Here is a 23,599-nt window from a genome sequence, read left to right as displayed (position 1 = left end):
GACTTCCTCCTCCGCCCGTCTGGAGACAACGTGTAATATAATATAAATCCTCTATGACTGATTACTACACCGGAGCAGGGATTCAACCTGATGAAAGCTTTTACATTTGATGTTCACACACACACACACGCACACACACACACACACACACACACACACACAGACACAGAGTCTGGTGGGTCTTTTCTTGGGAAGAATCCTCTTTTAAACAGGAAGTGATGCGTTTTCTGCTTCTGGCTTGTTTGGATTCAATAGAAGAACATTCTTGCTTTGCCAGACCTTCCTCCACAGCGCTGCAGACGAAGGTCCGGCTAGTCCACACAGCATTCCTGGATGGGAGAACTACGTGCTCTGGTTTATTGGCATCTCTTTAAACCAAACAATTGTCTTGGGCGGGGCTAAGCTCAGGAAGGAAGTAGTTCTGGTGGAACATGTGTACGTTCAGAAGTAGTTTTAGTCGTCAACAGAAAACTCCGATTTGTGGATGTTCCTTTCATACCCAAACATGACCAATGAACCTGATCACCTCTGGTGTGTTCAGGTGTTTTTTGAGCGCTGCAGATTTTAACACTGTTGTATTAGTACTTTTACTTAAATAAATACTTCTTTCACAACTGATGGTATTTAAGCCTGAGATTGCGTTCACATCCTGAGAAAGAGCTTTCATTTTTAAGACAAAGTAAATGAATCACCAAGTCAGGGAAGAAACTTGATCCAAGAGAAAATGAAGCAATTAATATCTTCAATATCTGAATATTGAATCTGATTGAGTTTTTAAATTGAAAGCACATCTTTCTTTAGGGAGTTGAAGAACAAAGACAGAGTGCACATAAATATGTATGATCATCTAAACAGGCCTAAAGGCTGGTGAAATAGGAAAACAAATATATATTTGGGACAAATGGCGGAGGTCACTTTGTCATGAGTTGGTCTGATTAATGTTCTTGTAATGTGTTTCTCCCTCCTTACCCAGCATGCAGTGTGCTTAGAGCAGACATGTTTAACACCTCAGGGGGGCTACCAAATTATTCATTTAGTTTTTTCTAAATTTAAATTTTCTTAACATGAATGTAGTATATAATTGCCAGGAAAGGGCCGCAGGTCGGACTCAAACCCCGGGCCGCTGCTAAGGACCCAGCCCACATGGGGCGAACGCTCTACTGAGGGAGCCCGAGGTCGCCCTGACCAATAATTATCAATTTAATAGTTTAGTATTCTATTCACTAATAAGATTCATTTGTAGCTTATCTTAGTAAGGGGTCCCTCTCAGCTAAGGGGTCCTGAGAAAGCACTGGAGAGGAAAAGCAGCACCGTCCTCCGGTCCAGCCCGGCGCTCCCTGCATGCAGAACGTCTCGGACTGCAACCAGCAGCGCACTTTGTTTTCTCCCATAACAAATCCAACGGAGAGGACTTCCCTTTTCTCGTGAGAATCTTCGACTGTTCAAACACTCCCAGAGACCATCTAACATGCATTACTCGGCTTTGCTTTTAGAAGACTTTGGAGATCGCTGGAGGATGAAGCCAATTACTGGTGCTTCATGTGTTAATAGGAAATGCACCCAAATCCCAAAAGGGTTCAGTTAACTCTCCCTTCTTTTCTTTGCTTTTCTCTCCTCCATTTCTTCTCTTCTGAGGTTTTCATCATGTTTTATTTACACGTCTGGCCAAAAGAATCCTATACACAGGAAATGCTTGTGATTGTGAGTTCCTCTCCTCAAATGTGGGGAAGTTTATTTATTTCAACAAACATTCCTGTGTCTGAGCTACAGGCCTGTCTTTATCTTTAGACAGCACAGCTCTCTGACTCCAGGTAGGTGTCCTTCTGCAAGACGTCGGAGCGCAGAAAGTCTAATTTAGGACTTTCTTTTTTGTGATGAACCATTTTGATTTTATTTTGATTTTTTAACGACATACAAAACACCCCATCGTCATCTCCACCCACAGACAAAAATCAAGAAACGATGACACAGTAACTACAATATTCAAGACCATTCAACCAAATAGTAACAAATTAGACAATACACCACAAGCCCATCAGGCAGGTCCCCCCCCCCCCCCCCCCCCCCCCCCCCCCAGCACACAGCTTCTTAGGAGCCTTCCAGAAAGCTCAGCTACTTTCCCCATTTTCTATTATAGACATCCAATCTGGTAACTGTTTTATATGACATCTTTTCAAACCCTTTTAGATTTCTGCATAGGATTAAAAAAAGAAGACCACAGTTGCAGTTATTAAAGCTATAGTGTGTAGTTTCCCCCCATGAGGAATTCTAAGTAATGACATCAACACTGTTGTTGCATCCACATGACACAAGCCTTCCTTAATCACGCACAATTGGTTTAAAGAAATGCGAATATGCCAGAGCATGAATATCTCCCATCACGGAGGACCCTCCTCTGCAGCGCTGTGGAGGAAGGACTGGCAAAGCGAGACTAGTAGGGTCCTTACACTATCCCATCATGGTGGGGGGTCAGGGTGTCCTCCCCAGGGAAGTTTTGAGCATCAACGACTTCCTTCCCTGTATTCGGAAACACTTGGGTGAAAATAAAATATCTTTATTCAGTCCATGTGAAGAAGAAAAACATAGATGACAATTCAAAATATGTCAAAAATATAATGGAAAGCATGCTTGTCATTGGCATTTAGTGGGTATACTGCGTAAACCTGCGGATCACTAGACTACACCACTGAGTGAAGTAGTCCTTCATTTCCAGAAGGCTTTTTCAAAACAAAAGAGACGCGTCCGGGGGGAAACAGTCATTACTGAATGGTGTCACAAAATCAAAATCATAAAATCTATCAAGGATTCCAATAAAGAAAAAAATACAGCCCAGCACAACAACATCGTCCTGTTTCAGACTAACAGAGACGAGCTGCACATGTAAGAATGGACCCAGGGTCCAACTGTTCAGGCAGGGACATTTTAGAGTTGGACCAAAGAAGGCGCCAGTATCCTAATTTATTTTATTTATTTATTTCAGGGCTATTTATCCGGGACAATGCATAATTATACATAAGTAAATGCTGTCCCTGGACTGGTGGTAGAGGTCACTGTGCCTACAGTAACTTTGCTTCAGTGGCATTACACAATCATTGCATGTGTCTTGGTTATATTTATATTCCTACGTATATCTCGCAGGGGTGACTCCATATAGTCAACAATTGGATCTGCGGAGCCTGATATGACTGCCAATTTTACAATTGCATGGATGCAGTGTCTGAACGTGCTCTTATGGAACAAAGGATCATTCCATTGGGACTCTAGGAGGGGGCTGAATGTCTGACTTTCACATAGAATCGCTTGGGTTTTCCCAAATAAATCCTGCTATATAGCCTATTTTAGTATGAAAATCAGCCTAAAAATAATACTGTTAACAATAAGAAGTAAGATTTACGTCCACTCATGTGGACATAAATCAGAAATGCTGGTACTCAGAGTACTGGCCCATTTCAGGCCCCGTTTTAGACTAGAATCCAGTGGATTCATCATGAGTCTTTTATCAAGAAACCTTGGGTCCAGATGTTGTTAGGGGTCGTCAGGTTTCTGGAGTCATGTTAAAAGAATGATTGCTGACATTGGATTTGTCTGTAATCCTTGTCTGGGTTTCCTCATTTATTGATGTGTCTTACTATCAATTTGAAGTTGATACTGGCGAAAAAATATTGCTAGCATCACGGTTAGTCCCTGATGTCTTTATCCAATCACTTTAGATAAATAACGTATTTTGAATAGTAGGGTGCAGGACAGAAAACCTGAAAGTCCTCTACAGCTGAGGCCTGGCAATACTCAATGAACATCACTAGCTTTATATCTCAGAGGTAAACAAAATAAGACAAATAAATAAAGGCATTTGTATGTTTCTTTTTGTTATAAAAAAAGAGAAATCTTAAGGTGACATTTCATTCAACTATAGCAACAATATGCCTGTAAATAAATCATGCTGTCACTTTATTACCAATCTAATCTTTATTTTGCACATAATAATTCATATGGAATTCAGAGCAGAGTCGAATGTAAAATAGCATTTGATTACATTATTGAGTACTACATTTATTCTCATATTGTGCGGCATCTCTGGAGTTCATAGGCTGCACAGGCCCAGCCATGACATTCATACTACATAACAGATTTACTCTAAAGGCTTTCATCCTCATGAATGGGAGAGAAACATTTTATATATGAGCTTTGCCTTAATACTCACATGACAATGACAACATCCATTCATATTTTTACCTTTTGGTTTTGTGAAGCATTAAATTGGGCAGCCATAGACTTTGAGGAGTAACAGTTATCGGAATAACAGCCACAAACAACAACCACTGACAATTACGCATGCGTAAAAGTGATTCTAAAAGACTTCTGCTGCTGTTTGTCATTGTCTGAATATTTCTGTAGATGATGAAGATGACAAAGATCCTGAAAATGTCATCAAGCAAAGCTAGTTACACACTTCCACGAATCCGTGTGTAAAATACATTAAAGTCATGAAATTCATATGTGTACTCATTTAAAATGCAGTACTTTGTCGCGGTGTGTGAGTGACAGGTAAGAGCAGAGAGGGAATCCCATCTGGTACCACTGATGCGGCCGAGCCCCGAACACCACGGACGAGCTCAACTCAGGGCTCGTGCGCTCTGCGCATGTCTCCGCTGACAAACCGAGGACGCTGCTGCGCATTTCGTCTTCACTTTTCGACAAGATGCTCTCGATGCTAAAACCTTTCGATTTATCCCTGCTCGGTACATTTCCTTTCAGCCTGTCCCGCGCGAGTGCAGCCAAGTTAGTGTTTCCTGCGCAACTGACGGCGCAGATTGGACCTCTCTCTGTTTCTCTACCGCTGAACGCCGACCGTCTCTCCTCTGGCTCCCGGGGGCCGGACGCGCCTGGGACATTTGCGCCGTCCATGCACAGCGGAGTATGTCTCAGAGCGGGACATGTAGGCTGGAGGCCGTCACGCACCCTCCCGATGCTGTCTTGGTTAGGGGACACTTTAGGTCTCTGTATGGAGGGATTTTGCGAAGGTTCCGCGTGGTTAAACGGGACGAGAATCGCTTTTTTGTCTCCTTGTGTCTCCATCCTCTCTGCATCCTGCCCCGCTGGTTCCTCTGCTCCGGAGCCAGTATGATGGTTCAGAGAGGATTGAGGGTCCGTGGTTGGGCCCGGGCCCTTCGTGCGCTTGTGTCCGCCGGTTTTGGAGTTCAAAGCGTCCTGCTGGCTCTTTGTCTTCCTCTTCCTCCGACGGTAGTTGCCGTTCTCAAACATATCCAGGCACTTGGTGTCCAGGGTCCAGTAGCTGCCTTTGCCGGGCCGGCCCTTCTCTCTGGGCACCTTAATGAAGCAGTCATTCAGGGAGAGGTTGTGGCGGATGGAGTTCTGCCAGCCCTGCTTGTTGTCGTGGTAAAAGGGGAAGCGCTCCATGATGAACTGGTAGATGCCGCTGAGCGTCGCGCGCTGCTCCGGTGCGCTCTTGATTGCCATGGCGATGAGCGCAATGTAGCTATAGGGCGGCTTCTGCGGAGGCTGCTGGCGGGCCGGCATGAAGCTCAGGGCAGCAGGCACCACTGCTCCGCTGTCCCCCCCGTACAAGTAGATGAGTGGGGGGGCGGAGAAGCTCAGAGCCGATGGCACTCCGAGAGACGGCAGGCGACCGTGGTAGAGAGTCATGACTCCGGGGAAGCTGTTTCGTGTCCCGGGGAAAGTTAAGCCTGCTCCCGGAGCTCCTCTCCGCCACTGACTGACTCCCCAGCCTCATGAGGGCCCCCAGAAAAATGTTAATAATTGTTGTACGTTTGCTGTGTTATGTTGACTTTGCATTGGGAAATAAATTGTCCATCATAAACAGTCGGCGGTGTTCTCAGCCCACCCACATTAATTAAAATTTCATTGCGCTGAAACTCCCTCATGGCCCCCCACCACCTCTGCCCAACAACCAATGAGGTGCCGGGTTATTCCCTCATCTGTTTATAGAATTAGTCGCTTGATAAGTCTGCCCACCCAGGTCGAATCAAGCTGTGTTTATTTGGAAAAATTTCCGGGCACCCAATACATAAACGCACTGATGTGCTGTTTGAAATATCACGTCCCCCCTGACGCTGAGAGCTGCTCACACAGAGAGAACAAGCAAACAGGGCCGGGCTGGACTGGGGGGGCGCGGAGAGACGGGAAAATAACACCACGTTTGATTCCAGATCTGAGGACACAGGAAATGATGGATGACTGACAAGATATTATCACAATAACTACTGCAGTACTACAGCTGCTTTATACGCATACATTTTCAATTTTCTTGAATTATTATTATTATTATTATTATTATTATTATTATTATAAGAAATGTTTGATGATGCACATCATTTGGAAGTTTAGTGAAATCAACTAATCTTGTATCATCAATATTATATGATACATAAGACACCCTAAAATTAAAATCCTTTTCAGAACTGTTATTCCTGAAAGTCTTGTAAATTGAGATGAGTTGATTAAATGTCATCCTGAGTGTTCACTAAAACTCCCTCAAAACCCTTTTCTAAGGATCTAAGAGGAACACATTAGCCTACTTCCCAGCATGCATTGTGTGACAGTTAAAACTCTGAATAGTCCCCAATCAATTTAGGTTCACGTTATAACTTGGCCCATCTAGTTGTGCGTCCAAACCAAAAAGACAGAAAGCTTTCAGCAGATTTGCCGACTCTGAGATCCGTGCCCAGCTGCTGAGTTGTCATCTCCAGACCTGTGAAGCAGGTTGTTGGGAGCCGGCTGGCTGCTAGCACACTTTAAAACGGAATCATTGGCTGGCTTCATCTGCTAATTCTAGCACGGCTAAGGAACCGTTCTGCAGCCTTTATGTGGAGGACCAACCGGAAGGGAGAAGATTAGATGAGACATGCAATAACACAGTCAAAACTGTATTTTTTTTTATATATATATATATATATATATATATATATCATATTATTATTATTTTTTAATGGGGATTTAAGGGATCTTGAAAGTAACCATGCAGCACGAGTATGCTAAAGGTCAGCATCTTTTAGGTTAAACTGAACTAAACTTAGATCAGGCAAAAAAAAAGCCCACCTGGAGAATCTTAAAGTTAGTTTAGGAAGAAATGGATCATCTCCTTGTCTCTCAGGTCATGCTTTTTTAATCATGCAAAGGGCGGGAAACAGTAGCCTTGGTCTTTGTTGCCATTGCATGGTTAGAACTATTTCTTAAAAAATGGTCTTTTGCACGTCCCCAGACGGTACAGTGAGCTGTGGCACTCGGGAGATTAAAAACTAGAAAATATTGCTAATTCATTTGAAGCATTACTCAAGCTCTTCTGAACTGAGAGCTTTGTAAATGATGTAAAATGATTTCTCACACTGATCATGCAGTGCTGATCAGGGCTGTAGTCAAGTCCAAGACCAGGACTAGTAGAGACCGAGTCGAGACCGAGTCCATACAAGAAACAGGACTCACTTACCTGGTTGTTCATATTTTATGTGATGAGAGACACAGTATAACTTCTACTTTAAGATTATGTCTTCAAGAATTTTGCTTTATTTGTAATAAGCAAAAAGCAGGTGCAGAGTAACACACTATAGGATCAAATTAGGCCATATTATTTACTTAAAATACAAAATGGAAATGTTCTTATTCTTGAACTTATTACTTGTCCTGGAGAGTCCATAGAACAAAGTGCTCTCTGACATTGTGTCTATGGCTAAATGAAATATGATGCAGCCGGGTGTACACCGGGCCACCAGTCTAGACGGATTAGAAGAAAACTAATCGCTGTTTTCTGAACGAGCGCGCTTCATCAGTGGTTTGGTTTGAAGGAGTAAGTTACTTTAGAATTAAAGCATATAGTGCTGGACTCGGGCTTGACCAACTAGAATATTTGGGGAGTCCAATGGCCGAGTCCAACAGAACAACAGGACAGTGTCTCGAGTCTGGACAGCCCTGGTGTTAATCATGATGTACACTAGTAAGATGTCTTAGTCCTATGGGGTCGAAGATCACAGCGTGGAGTTTGGTGAGTGAATTAGCTGACTTCACTTTATGGGTTTATAGGTGGTTAACTGCCCTCTTAAGAACTCCAGCTGCTTACATCACAGGCTGCTTTTGTCTGGTGCACGGCTGATAGATATATGCTCTTGCATTAGTATCAAATCTAAAATGTGTCTTCTGTAGTTTGGGGGGGGGAGAAATTCCCCTGCAGCTGCCCTTTGAAAATGCAAGTCCTGCTTGCTTTGGCCTGTACACGTCTTCTACTTGCATGTTAGTCTACTTTTATTTGCTAATGAATCACCGTCTGCTGAGAGAGAAACAGAGTAAAAGAGCAACTTCTGAGTTTATCCACTGAAAGCTCCAAACCCCTAATGTAATCAGGAGCCAGCTGTGCGCACTTGTAAAGTTGTTATAATCCTCCTTTGACCTATAAACAGGAAAATACATAATATAAAGCATCATGCTCACATCTACAAATAACCCTGTCCATGTTGTCCTTGTAAGGCAATACAGTCCTAGAGCCTGCCTGCAGCTTCTCAATTAAAACAGCACATCTCATTGAGTTCAACTGGGAGCCAGTGTCTACTGTAGAACATGTGACTTCATCCTACGAGCTGAGGTATCTGCAGATAGACACGGCTCTGTCTCAGGCACTCACAGGTTTGTGTTGCGTATCAATCAGGATTTTCATTGTGTGGTGTAATTGTGTCTGTCTGTAATTATGGAGAGCAAAAATCTAGCAAGAATTGTTAGGAATTTTTTTGGAAAACATATTGTAAAACAGGGGTGTCAAACTCTATTTCACTAAGGGCCACACTGGAAAATAAGAATCCCATCAAGATGACATGTAGAGTTTACTGATGTGCTTTTGGTTTATCAGGAACGTTAAATATTTCGACTGTATTATTGCATGTCTCATGTAGTCTTCTCGCTTCAGTTTGGTCCACATCAAGCTTTAAAAAAAGTCACAAAAACGTTTCGTAGCCATGATAGAATTTAACAAATCAAGCAAATCAAAGAAAACATTTTCAAAGTATGCTACCACACAGCCAACTCACAAATTGACTTTAAGATTTTCCAGATGTTTTCTTTCTTGCCTGCTCTTAGTTTAGTTAGAGCAGATCCGTGCTGTCTAGTTACCTTAAAGATCCCTACCAAGATCAGAATAATAATATGTTTTCCTCATAAAATGTTCAATTCAACATCTACTCATCTAAAATGTATGAATATGCAAATATTTTTCTCATTTCACTGAAACAGTCCTTTCTGTGTGTGTGTGTGTGTGTGTGTGTGTGTGTGTGTGTGTGTGTGTGTGGTGTTAGACAGTGGTGTCCCCCCCCCGAGCGCTTTGAGTGTCTATATAAAGCACTATATAAATGTAATGAATTATAAATGATGTGTCTACCATGTGGATGCGCCCAACAGTGTTGTTGTCATTACTTAGACTCCTCACGGTGGCGACAGAAACCCACACTAGCGTTAAATACTCTGAATCGGATTTTCATCTATCAAACATAACAAATATTGAAGGGTTATTTTCATACATAGTTTTGTTAAAAACATGTCAACTATATAAAGAACACACATAAAACATGTGATACCACTTTTCCCTACAAAGTGTAAGCAGTGACTGGGAATGCGTGGTCAGTGACAAATCTGCTGGAAGTGTCACAGTGTTGAAACTGAAGCCGTGCTGGAGCTCTGCTGACACCTAGTGTCATGTAGCAGAACAAGGTTTCTGATCACAGTATTTGATCTACCATTTTAACTTGCTCTCTGTTTGTTTTTTATGTCTGGAACATGGTATCTGTGCTGCTCCTGCACATGTATGTAACATGGCTGCAGGAACACAGCTTGTATGGTGGACTGATAATTTATCCTCTTGATACCATCAACAGCACAAATTCCATAGCAAACGGTACATCGTTTTAAATCTGTTAGTGTCTATTGATTGAACTGAGAGAGGGTTTGAACTGTTTATAGTTAAATCTCAAGAAAAAGGGGAGAGAAATGGACAGAAAAAAAGTTACTGAAAGTTGCGTATACCTGTAGCATTGGGGTATGGGGCTCCAGGTGTTGGAGTCAGGGGTCAATTTCTCTCCACTGTCTAGGCATGCTGTGTTCATTCTGTTCCGCCCATCACAAACAGAAAACCCTCTGACAGCAAGAAACATTTCATTAGTCAGTTATGTTTTGCAGGCCTGACAGTGGCAGTGTCACTACTACACTACTAATACAGCATAGAAATATACTTAATCATAGTAATATGGGATGACAGACACAAATTCATTCTGCTAAATAAACATCATATTCATATTGTTTCACTTTTAAAGAATTATATCAGAATACCTATTTTCTATAGGCTCAGTCCAGCCACTTTCAGCCGTCTGCCAATTCCAGTGCTAGCTCCATGGTATCAGAATTTAGATAGTCGTCATGGCAACTAAATTGGTCATGTGACAGGACGGGAAGATTGGCAGAACAGGCACCCAAGACTGAACTCTGATCCAATAGATTCCTAATTGTCAGCACTCTAGCCCCGCCCCTTTTCAGTGGCGCTGAATGTATTCTGTCTAGCCAGCACGGACCGCAGCGACCACCCCGTGGCCGAGGCGTGCGACACTCATTGGCTGCAGCTCGATCCGGCCTTCTGTTGGCGTCGTAGAGCGGAACACATCGCGCGTCACAGCGGTTGGCTTCCGCTTCTGTACAGGACAAAACCCATCAAAACCATGCGGGACTAAGAGCCGACCATGTCGTCACTAATTACCCTCTTTCTCTGGTTTACTCTAAGAAAATCATTGTTGCCTCTGTCATAGTCTTAGTTTTGCGGAGTGAAGTGGAAATCAAAGTTCATGACAATAGTAATGCTGGTGTAATCATGAAGCCATATAGATGAGAAAATGATAATAAAGACGGTGGGACAATGACTCCTTGCGATCCTCTCCTCCGGCAATAACAATACACTCCGAGTAGCCTCGGGTTTGAAGGCAGCGAGCAGAGCCTCACCCTGCAGCTGGCCATCCACCACACCTGCGACAGTACTCTGTGTCACCTCCCTCATCAGAGCTCTCCCATGGCCTGGGATACCATGCAGCACACCATGAGGTGTATTTAATTTATGCACAAAAGAACCCCCCCCCCCCCTCCCACAACAAATCTCTCTCTTAACCTCTTTTGTACCTACCTCTAAAAACAGAGCACATGATATGACAGTATTCCATGTACAGAACAATGGCACCTTCAGCAAAGCCATGATATGCTAAATATTAAAACAAACAAGGACTGTGCCTCTGTCACCCACCCAGACATGTTCTCAGTCCTTTCCCCATCTGGGCTTCATTACTTATTAAATTTAAGGTAATGTGAAACATGTGAATCCCTTTGACTGAATTCCCATCATCACATGGCTTGTGTGTTACTCCCTAATAATAAACTATAGCAACATTTAAATGTGGACAGCATTTTACGGGTTCCTATTTCTCTCTCAGGTAGCTCACATCCAGGCCCTGCAGCCATACTGCAGACATCACTTCCTTCATGTGATCCTCAAATACAGACACAAGACCACTTTTGGTTTAAAACAAACAACTTGGCGCACTTAGAGCAAATAAATTCCCTTTTTCCCCACCAGAGGCTATTCAGAAATATATCTTCACTAGTGTTCATTAAAGGCCAAAGCCACTTGTGACTTCCATTCATTGTAATGTTACAGATATGGGAAGCTAAACTCTTTGGTTTTTTTGTACCACATAAATTTCAAAGCTTACCTTCCATAAAAGATATCAACCAACTTATTAAATAAAAAGTTTGACTAGGGAACTATACAAGGGAAGCCACCAGCCTGGTCGGCACTTGAAAAATTAACTTACTCATTACTGATGTAATGTATAATGGTATAATTTTTCAAAAACCAGCTGTTGTCAGAAAAGTCAACATACCCTTTTACATTTTCAAACCCCATCTCCACTCTTAACCGGCAGTAAGCATCACCCCCCGCGATCCTCGTCATGGGCAAACCATCCACCACCGCCCAGCACGTGCTTTCGTTGCCCACGTTTAGCTTCTCCATGGCCAGCAGCTCGCAGAGCCGGTCCGGGGCAACTCCCTAACTCCTCGTGCGCGCCACGTCACGAATGTGTCTGCAAGACCTCAGGCGGCGAGTGGACGTGGTAAAGGCAGTAGTGCAGAGAGAAACCGGATGCCGTGCAGTTCCTGCGGTGATGCAGCTCTGTAAGAACTGGCAGCACAGGGACTTCAGGTCTGACATGAGGAGCATGTCAGATGCCTGTACCATGTCCTGGTGGTCTCTTCACTCAACTGATCTGTGGTGTAAGGAAAGGCAAATGTCATCACACAATTTTATTAGGTAGTCAAGAAAGGCCTCTTACACCCTTCATGGATGGACTCTCATGTTTTCATTATATCTGTTTTCTCTGCCCATGACTAACCCATCTCTGTACTTGTATACTCAAATGTCTCGTTGCTGATCTCATGTTATGGCACTGTTGTTTAACAGCGCTACAATTTTTAGTATTCTGGTTTGTTTGTTTATATATATATTATATATATATATATATATAATATATATATATGTGTGTGTGTGTGTGTGTGTATGTCACGACAACTCTGAAACTGGTCTGGTATTCAAACAAGAAACAAGCTGTAATGTTACCCTACGGACAGATGTCTCATCAGGTAGAAACAAGCGTAGTTACCCACAGGACAGATGTTCATCAGGTAAAACAGCTGTAATGTTACCCTACAGGACAGAGTGTTCATCATCAGGGAGAAACAAGTGTTAATGTACCCTACAGGACATGTTCATCATCAGGTAGAAACAGCTGTAATGTTACCCTACAGGACGAGTTCATCATCAGGGAGGAAACAAGCTGTACTGTTACCCTACAGGACAGATGTTCAGCATCAGGGAGAAACAAGCTGTAATGTTTACCCCTACAGGTACAGATGTTCAGCATCTGTCAGCGTCCACTAGAAGTTGTGTTGCTGCCTGCTGACAGACTCAGATTTTATTCTAAGTGTGTGCAACACTTTATGGGTGGATCCCTACAAGATAGACCTTTTAGTTAAAGATTGGATCCTTTTAGTTTACCATGAACAGCCCCGACTTCACCATCACCAAACCCCCGACTCCATGGAATAATCACTGCTTTTATCATCGTAAAACACCCTTATTCAAAGTGGAGAGAAACTAATAAACACCAAAACCGTCTTAGTTCATCTTTCCACTGTTCCACGCAGAGAAATTGAATTAAACTAATTCAGATTTTTTTTTAAACACGTTCTCGTATTTCATGTCCACAATGCGTTCAGGGTCCCCACTGAACTCTTCAGGAAGAAACAGCCTCCACAACGATGCATTCACTGTCAGCAGAGCCGCTCTTTGTTTTAACAAACTGCTGCTTTTGTTTTTCTGCAGAAATACTTTAAAATAATGTATGTAGCTGTTCTGAACAATATGAGAAATATATTATAGATAAGTTTTTTAATACCCCGATAATGTATTACTAGTAATAAATTGCAATGCGTTTGGTGAAAGTGCCACCTATGTTTTGTCCATCATCTTGGTGTGAGCTACAAAGTCACTAAGCTAGATATTTTATTACATGGAGGTTTTAAAACAGGATTAAGGACTTTCTACTAACCACTGAACGCACACGTCCTTTTACTGAACTCTGATCATTGGCTATTGATGTCATTTGCTTTAAATCTGTTGTTTGTTTTATGTTGAAACTTTTTATGCTGCTGTTTTGGCCAGGCTCTTTTGTAAAAGAGACTGAATCTCAATGGCAATATCCTGGTAAAATAAAAAATAAACAGATATTAAGTGTACGCAGTTCTACATTCCTGCTGTTTGGGTATTTTACTGAAGTACTACAAATTGCTTGTTTAATACAACAAATGAAGAAAATCTTTTTAAAAATATTTATAAACAAATTAAACATTGAATTGACTACTAAGGGCAACTGAAAAAAGAATGACAGTTTTCTTCACACTAACACATAAAAATCTCTGAGTGTCTTTGCAGTATGTTGCAGCCTTTCCACATTGTTCATTGTGCAAGCTAATACGGGATGATGATAAATATTGATATTTTGTACAACACCTAAAACATACATGTCACTTTGTTGTTTTAAATGCTCCGCACTTCACTTCCCCACTGAAGATATAGTCCAGGATCTGTTTCATATGGCCGAGACGCCCTGCAGCTCAATTCTGTATGTAGACCCATCATCCTTTGGGGGATTGTAGTTCACTTGGTCCTACCAGGAACCATTAACAGAAATGAATATTTACAAAACATTATACTAGAAACCTGATATACTCTATTATTCCCCTCAGCTGTATCATCGCATTGGGACAGGAGATGCACCCTAGTGCTATAATATTGTAAAACCAGGCAAAGACAATCATATTTATCTTCTTTCTTCTTTTTTTTTTTTAAACTATTTTTGTATCTTAATGTGTGCGTAGGTGAGTGTGTGTTTGAGCACAGTGAATGGGAACAGTTTCTTTTATGAGAGACAGGAAAAATTCTGTTGTATGTGAACATCACATGACAATACAGTAATGCTGGCAAATATATCGATATATGAGTCTAGATACTGCTTAAAAATTGGATATCCTTATACTGTGATATGATTTTTTTTTCCTGGTTTTAAAGGCTGCATTACAGTAAAGTGTGTCATTTTATAAGTTACCAGACTTACTAGCTGCCTCTCTTATTATTTGCCTTTACTAAATTATTCATTGATTCCACATTATTGGAGAATATTGATCAAAACTCTCGTTGTGTTACTATTCTGTGAAAGCACCAGTCAACCTTACATATAGATAGATGTACAAATATAATATTGATTCATTTGGCCAAAATGTTGTGATACAAAAAAGGGATTCATCCAATCAAAAGGTATGATCATATCTGGGCTAGCTGTGAATGACTGCGAGATTGATAAAGAGCATGAGCAGACCTTATATACGGGCTGGCAGCAGCCAGGATGTTCTTGTGACAGGTAGCTCCTCTCCATCACCACCAGCAGCGCATCGTGAAACTTTTCTCCTGCCAGAAGGTGCGAAGGACCCGGAGGAGTTTTCTGAGAAGTTGTGGGTCCAACCTTGGAACCGGTTTCAGTTGATACAAATCGGGCATGTCCAGGCTTCCCTTCAAACAAATGAACACAGACATTTTGGTTAGCCTTGCACTCTATACACCCACAGCACTTGTTTCATAGAAAGAAATGGCTTTAACAAAGGTTAACCCCACAGTGGCGAGATGTGACAACAAAATCCAAACAATGTAACTGTAACGCTATATTGTTCTACATTACTGGGCTAGTGGGGGGCATGCTTTGAAATGAACGTTGAGTTTACAAGCTGCTGGTGAACTGGCACGTAAAGGCTAGACTAGGCTAGTAGCAAACAAGAACAGTCCTAAACATGTCTGACGATACCATGTTTCAAAATGACTTCCAGGGTACAGCGGAGAGGGAACTAAGCAGCCGACTCTCATTTGGTTAGCCGAATGACTAGCTAGCTAGCTAACGGAGAAAGCTACAAGCTCGAGCCTGCACTGTCACGTCATGGTTTCCAATGGTTCAAACTTGTTATGTCATGTTTTTTTTCTTCTTTTTGTTAATTCCAGTTCAGACGGTCTAAGTGTCTTACCTTGAGACTACGAAATGCGCTTGTCTTTTCACAGACTCACCTTCCTGCATTTAAGACAACATGAATCACTCCAGGCGAGAATGTTGTAAATGGACGTGAAGACATTTGTATTATGCTGCATTCATCGTCAAGGAAATGTGGTAAATATGTGACTCCTGTTTATATATTTATATGTATAATTATATGAGCTATTGATCTAAGATTAACGATAAACATACATATTCACATAAGCTGCCATTCTTAGGCCAAAGATACCGATTAGTTAAATATATCTTTAAACAAGTAGAAAGAACACGCCTTTTATTTGGCTTGAGAATTCATCTGGTACCTGAATGCAGCATCAGCTAGGCGGAAAGCGTTTCAAATTGAAGTTCCAATACTTAATAGCAACCTGTGAACCGACACAATTGCGATAAATATTTGTGTACCAGATACAGATAAGACTTTGTAAAACATGCATTTTCAAAAAAAGATAATAAAACTTTCTCGCTGGGTCATTGTCTGGATTTGGAAATGGATGTATGAAATACGAAAGATAAAGAATCGGAACGGGGCCAAAGCCAACGTGAATGCACCAAAACCGTATTTCCGGTGTGAATAAACCTTTTAAATCAACGATGTTGGTATATTGGTTTTGCAATACAAATAGCTAAATTAATGATATGTAATATGCATTGGTAAACATGTTTTCACCTTATTTTTTCGCCATATATTTATGGCCATGGGCCTACTGGTCTATGCAATAGTACTTCCACTACATTGACTAACATTTGTGCTTTTAATTTGAAGGAAAACTCGCCTTCATTCGGTACCACTGTTCTCTCTCGGTAACTTGAAACGATTGTCGCCGCCATAACTTTGGCCAAACGTCTAAGGTATGATGGTGTTATGCTTTGCCCAGATAATAAACGTAACAGTGCTGACTACGTGTGTATGATAGGCTCTTATATGCATGCTAAGCTAAGCTAGCTACGGGAGAATAATGCAACATCGCTGTAATACTGCCCGTAGCGGGTCAGATCAGTCAGTAAAGTAACGTTACCAGTCCGGGCAGTTTAAGCGTTTGAGTTCAAATTTCTTCCTACAATTAAATCAGTCGTATCAAACCACACATTACTATCGCATGATGGCTCCTGTGTGGTAACGTGTTGTCTTTGTGGCGATGCTGTGATGTGGAACCAGTGAGCCTGCTACATGTTGCCTGACGGAACATAACTGAGACAGACAGTTTGAAACTACAATAATGCGTCGAGCTGCTCGGCAGACTGTCTCCGTGGATAGAGCGCCTCATCCTGAGCCATGGCGGTCCGGGGGGAGCAGCAGCGGCGGCTGAAGGCTCATGTCATCGGGGTGGGTCAGATGTCTCAGTCCCAGGCTCAGGGCTCTGAGGGCCCCACAGGGCTGCTCTTTCTATCCGACGGGGTGCTCCAGATCCCTGCCATCCTCACGGCGTCCGCCGGGAACATCTCCAGGACCATGAGGACCGCGAGTGTTTCACCAGCCTGGTCACAGCACGGTGTGCATCCAGGACTACCGGCTGCAGTTTCACATGGCCCTGGAACAGACTAAATGCAGGTTCTACTTATCAGTTGGAGAGCTGGCTACAACCGCAGCTGGTCCACTAAAGACAACACCCCCTGCAGCACAACACAGGCCTCCATCAGGCTGAAGATCTGCAAGACATGGAGGGCCCTGCTGGGTCAGGAGACACAGGACTCTCAGAAGAGCCTGTGTGTTTTGATCTGTCCGAGCTGCTGGGGAGTGGCAGCATGACTGTCTGCAGGCGGTGCTGGGACGTCCAGGAGAGGCTGGGGGTGAGCCAGCAGCCCTCCACCTCCACGCTTATCCACCCGGACATGTCCACTGCCACGAGCTGGGGTTTGACAGGGTCGATATAGGGACTCAAATGTTTCAAAGTCCCCATAAAGTGTCTCCTCATCCCGGAGGAAGACGCTCAGCAGCTGCAAACGCCACCGAATGTTGAAAGCATGACAACAGTGGACATTCTGCTGTCTCTGAGGACAGAAAAGAGAGATTCACTTCAAATTGGCAAACCTACAGAGACCATGCAGCTTTCTGTTGATGATGGAGAGTGGCGAATAGCCAGCCAGCATTTGTAGACAGAGATCCAGACGCCATGAGAATTCCCCTCCTGAGGAGGACAGCATCATGCTACATGAGGACATGATCCCAGTCATTATTGATAGTGACACCAAGACTTTATCCAACCCATGGGACATTTTTCCTCCCCCATTTGACACCTTATCATCCTCTGATGCCTCCCCAGAAGCAACACCAACCCAGTCACTGCACAATCCCACTGCTACCGCATTCAAGTCTGCTCATTCTGTGATCCCAACCACACGCAACTTCCTGTCCACAGCTCGAAAGAAGCATCTGGCAGACATCAGAGTCCAGCAAGGGCAGCACAGCTCCCTCCCGCCGTACCAGAAGCTGCCTCACTCAGCAAGCGTCCCCACCACTGCTGCTTCTGTAACCTCACCTTCTGCCATGTCCGACAGAGCCCTTCCTCAGACCGTAACCCTGTGGCCCTCCACAGGCGAGCCCCCACACCGCACAGCACAGCAGCGTCTTCCAGCTGGGGACCAAGGGCCAGACTCTGGGAAAAGACCCTGAGGTGACTGTTAAGGGAAAATTAGGAAGGCAAAGAGAAGAGTAGTGAGCCCACAGTGGAGAGGAATCATGGAAGCCCTCCGTCTTGGCTCTTTGACACTCGCAGACTCCGGGGCCAAAGAGGCAGCAGTCACCACGGGTCTAAGTGTCGGGGCTGTCTTCAGAAGGAGGGCCACTGTTCCAGCGACGGCAGGCTGTTCACTTACTCTTACCAAGTGTCAGGAGCCAATCTGCAGGATTTCAGTCAGTTCACAGTCGCAGAGTCCTTGCTGCACTGGGCCGTGAATATCTCGTTCCAAAGACAACAGACACCACCAGAACCTCCAATCAGACCACGGTCACTCCACTTTAGGGTCCATGTGTTGATAGGCCAGAGATCTTCAACAGGGGGTCTGTGATCCCTGGGGTCCTCAGACTTGTTTTTTTGCTGTTGTTAAAATAAGAAATGTCTGAAAATAGACATGAACATGAATCCAACATATTATTAGCAATCGTCTTATTTTAAGAAAAGAATTCATTCAAATTTCATTTAAAAAACAGCAAAACAAAAACATTTAATTCCACACACGTTGATGATATGCTTACTAAGTAAGGGGGCCATCCGCAGATCCAGTTAAGTTAAGGACACTGTGCCTTCCACATGCATTGACGTGTTTAACATTAAAACATGATGTTTGCAAATTGATCCATTCATTTTCATCCATCTGGCCCAGTGTAATTTGCAACTATATGTATTATATGTGTATATATATATGTGTGTGTATATATATATGTGTGTAGTAGGGTGTCCCAGCTCTGTCACTCTTTTAGCTATGGGGTCCTTGGCCTAAAATGTTGAAGCCCCCCCCACCTCGTCAGATATTACAACCTCCTCCATAGTTACGTATTTTATACAGTATGTGTGAAGCACTGAGTAAACAGTTTTAAATTTGTTAACCATGTTGATCCATGTTCACTGTATTTTAAGCTTGTCCAGAGTAAATAAATAAAACCCAAGTACCTTTGCTGTCTTAATTAAACTAGAAAACATCCCGTCCACTTCCACATGTTCACAGGACTCAGCCTACATGGGGCTCCCACTCTGCTGGCTAAGCCAGAGGCTGCACCAAGATTTAAATTTAGGTGACTTATTTATTACTTATAATTCTTGATAAAAGCTTAGTTTATTCCCACCAAATTCCCATATATTTTCTCAAATACCACATTTTTCTATTTGTCCAGTAGGTGTCACCAATACTACTAAGGTGTCACAAATACTATATATTGAACTTTTATTACACATAGAATGAAGTTGAAACGCAGATTTTTGTTGCAAAACTGTGAAATTTCCACAGATTTTAACCAAACTGGACACCAGACTGAACTCTCAACATTGTAACGACAGTGATATAATACCAGAGGACGCTCTACAGCGTCCCGTTAGTGATGGCGTTGCATAGTCTGTCCCCCAGAGGACGCTCACAGTGTCCCTGTTAGTGATGGCGTTGCATAGTCTGTCCTCCAAGGATGCTCTACAGCGTCCCTGTTAGTTGCGTTGCTAGTCTGTCCCCCAGAGACGCTCTACAGCGTCCCGTTAGTGATGGCTTTGCATAGTCTGTCCCCAGAGGATGCTCACAACGTCCCTGTTAGTGATGGCGTCGCATAGTCTGTCCTCCAGAGGACGCTCTCACACGTCCCTGTTATGGTGGCGTTGCATAGTCTGTCCACCAGAGACGCTCTACAGCGTCCCTGTTAGTGATGGCGTTGCATAGTCTGTCCCCCAGAGGACGCTCTACAGTGTCCCTGTTAGTGATGGCGTTGCATAGTCTGTCCTCCAAGGATGCTCTACAACGTCCTGTTAGTGATGGCGTTGCATAGTCCTGTCCCCCAGGGACTCTACAGCGTCCCTGTTAGTGATGGCGTTGCATAGTCGTCCCCAGAGGATGCTCTACAACGTCCCTGTTAGTGATGGCGTCGCATAGTCTGTCCTCCAAGACGCTCTACAACCGTCCCTGTTAGTGATGGCGTTGCATAGTCTGTCCACCAGAGGACGCCTACAACGTCCCTGTTAGTGATGGCGTTGCATAGTCTGTCCACCAAAAGACCCACAGCGTCCTGTTAGTGATGGCGTTGCATAGTCGTCACCAAGGACGCTCTGTTAGTGATGGCGTTGCATAGTCTGTCCACCAGAGGACGCTCTGTTGTGATGGCGTTGCAGTTGTCCCACCAGAGGACGCTCTACAACGTCCCCGTTAGTGATGGCGTTGCATGTCTGTCCTCCAGGGCGCTCTACAACGTCCCCGTTAGTGATGGCGTTGCATAGTCTGTCCACCAGAGGACGCTCTACAACGTCCCTGTTAGTGATGGCGTTGCATATCTGTCCACCAGAGGACGCTCTACAACGTCCCCGTTAGTGATGGCGTTGCATAGTCTGTCCACCAGAGGACGCTCTACACGTCCCTGTTAGTGATGGCGTTGCATAGTCTGTCCACCAAGATGGTCTACAACGTCCCGTTAGTGTGGGCGTTGCATAGTCTGTCCACCAAGGAACGCTCTACAACGTCCCTGTTAGTGATGGCGTCGCATAGTCTGTCCTCCAGAGGACGCTCTACAAAGTCCCCGTTAGTGTGGCGTTGCATAGTCTTTCCTCCAGAGGACGCTCTACAACGTCCCTGTTAGTGATGGCGTTGCATAGTCTGTCCACCAGAGGACGCTCTACAGCGTCCCTGTTAGTGATGGCGTTGCATAGTCTGTCCACCAGAGGACGCTCTGTTATTGATGGCGTTGCATAGTCTGTCCACCAAGGAGGCTCTGTTAGTGATGGCGTGCATAGTCTGTCCACCAGAGGACGCTCTACAACGTCCCTGTTAGTGATGGCGTTGCATAGTCTGTCCACCAGAGATGCTCTACAACGTCCCTTAGTGATGGCGTTGCATAGTCTGTCCACCAGAGGACGCTCTACAACGTCCCTGTTAGTGTATGGCGTCGCATAGTCTGTCCTCCAAGACGCTCTACAAAGTCCCCGTTAGTGATGGCGTTGCATAGTCTGTCCTCCAGAGGACGCTCTACAACGTCCCTGTTAGGATGGCGTTGCATAGTCTGTCCCACCAGAGGACGCTCTACAGCGTCCCTGTTAGTGATGCGTTGCATAGTCTGTCCACCAGAGGACGCTGTGTTAGTGATGGCGTTGCATAGTCTGTCCACCAGGGACGCTCTGTTAGTGATGGCGTTGCATAGTCTGTCCACCAGAGGACGCTCTACAACGTCCCTGTTAGTGATGGCGTTGCATAGTCTGTCCACCCGAGGACGCTCTGCAACGTCCCTGTTATTGAGGCCGTTGCATAGTCTGTCCACCAGAGGACCCAACGGATGGCAACTGTTGCCAACACTTATTTTTTTTTTGTTAATGTGTTTTTTGTTCAAAAGTTTCATATCAAAATATATTTTGGCCCATCTAGTTGTGCGTCCAAACCAAAGCAGAAAGCTTTCAGCAGATTTGCCGACTCTGAGATCCGTGCCCAGCTGCTGAGTTGTCATCTCCAGACCTGTAAGCAGGTTGTTGGGAGCCGCTGGCTGCAGCTCCACTTTAAAACGGAATCATTGGCTGGCTTCATCTGCTAATTCTAGCACGGCTAAGGAACCTGTTCTGCAGCCTTTAGACTTAGACTGAACTTAGACTCTCTTTATTGATCCTTTTGGAGAACTCCCGCGAGGATTGAAAATTCCAGCAGCAGTTTTACAAGAATAATAAATAAAAATAGATTAAAAAAGACAGTATAAAGACAACAAATAACATAATAATAATAACACAATAAGAACAATCGTCAAATAAAAAAGAAAAGACCATCAATTATTATTAAAGTGTCAGTGTTGAGTCCAGTATTGAAGTGATAAAGTGACCAGGTGTGAATTGAAGTCCAGGTGTGTATGTATGTATGTCTGTTTGTGTACTGTGTGTATGAATGATGAATGTAGGTATGTATGTATATGAATGTATGATGAATGTATGTATGTATATAATATATGTATGTATGTATATGTATGTTTGTATGTATGTATGTATGTGTGTATGTATGTATGTGTATGTATGTATGTGTGTATGTATTATGTGTATGTATGTATGTATGTATGTGTGTGTAGTTATTTGTATGTATGTATGTATGTATGTGTATGTATGTATGTGTGTATGTATGTGGTGTATTTATGTATGTGTTTTATGTATGTTAGTATGTGTATGTTGTATGTATGTATTGTTGTATATGTGTGTATTTGTGTATGTATGTTTATGATTAGTTGTAGTTGTGTGTATTGTTATGTATGTTTAGTGTGTATTTATGTGTGTATGTTGTGTGTATGTTGTATGTATGTATTGTATGTATGTGTTGTATGAGTGTGTGTATGTATGATATGTGTATGTGTGTTATGTGTGTATGTTGTATGTATGTTGTATTGTGTATGTATGTATGTATGTATGTTGTATGTGTGTGATGTATGTATTAGTATTGTTAGTCCTCTCTCCCCATTTCCTCCTCCCCCCTAGTGAGAGTTGTATAGACTAATGCATGAGGACAAAAGGATTCCACTGGGAAGGAGCAGCCTTCCACTGAACCGGCTCCTCTGGGTGCTGATGACGGTGTGCGGGGGGGGGGGGGGGCTGGCATTTTCAGTAATGTCCAGCATTTGTCCGTCCTCCTCTCTGCCACGTCACCATGAGTCCACTTCATGCCGACCACGAGCCGGCCCGCCTCATCAGTTTTCCAGCCTGTGGGGTCCTTCTTTGATATGCTGCCCCCCAGACACACCACGGTGTAGAAGAGGACACTGGTGACCACAACTGGTAGAACTCCACAGCAGTTTGCTGCAGATGTAAAGGACGCAGCCTCCTCAGGAAGTCCCGCCGGCTCTGTGTCTTCCTGTCCAGGTGGCTGCTGTGTGTTGTCCAGCCACAGCCTGAGGTATTTGTATGATTCAACTGCCTCCACCTATGTGGAGGACCAACCGGAAGGGAAGTGAGATCCCTCTAACCCAAATAATATAATCATAATAATAAGTAGAAAGCAGCCAATAAACTCTACATGTCTGGCCCTTTAGTGTGATTCTTATTTTCCGTGCGCTTGCACCACATACACACACACACACCCACACACACACCACAACCCCACACACACACCACACACACACCCGCACGCACGCACACACAGACACACATGCAGGCGCTCGCACACACATGCCCACACACGCATGCACTCGCTCGCGTGCACACACACACACACACACACACACACACACACACACCCCCCAACACCAC

General features: G+C 43.7%; 1 protein-coding gene and 1 pseudogene across 1 annotated transcript; both read right to left on the bottom strand.

The window, feature by feature from the left end:
* Positions 1-3,947: 3,947 nt before the first annotated feature.
* On the bottom strand, positions 3,948-5,870 carry LOC116693439 (forkhead box protein L1-like). The gene has a single exon (XM_032522430.1). The coding sequence runs from the start codon at positions 5,662-5,664 to the stop codon at positions 4,504-4,506; it is 1,161 nt and encodes a 386-aa protein (XP_032378321.1). The 5' UTR covers positions 5,665-5,870; the 3' UTR covers positions 3,948-4,503.
* A 5,598-nt stretch (positions 5,871-11,468) lies between these two features.
* LOC116693990 (gigaxonin-like) lies at positions 11,469-13,129 on the bottom strand (annotated as a pseudogene).
* Positions 13,130-23,599: the final 10,470 nt, after the last annotated feature.

Source organism: Etheostoma spectabile, chromosome 8 (genome assembly GCF_008692095.1).
Source record: "Etheostoma spectabile isolate EspeVRDwgs_2016 chromosome 8, UIUC_Espe_1.0, whole genome shotgun sequence".
In the NCBI taxonomy this organism is placed as follows: Eukaryota; Metazoa; Chordata; class Actinopteri; order Perciformes; family Percidae; genus Etheostoma; species Etheostoma spectabile.
This window is presented reverse-complemented; position numbering and strand designations above follow the sequence as displayed.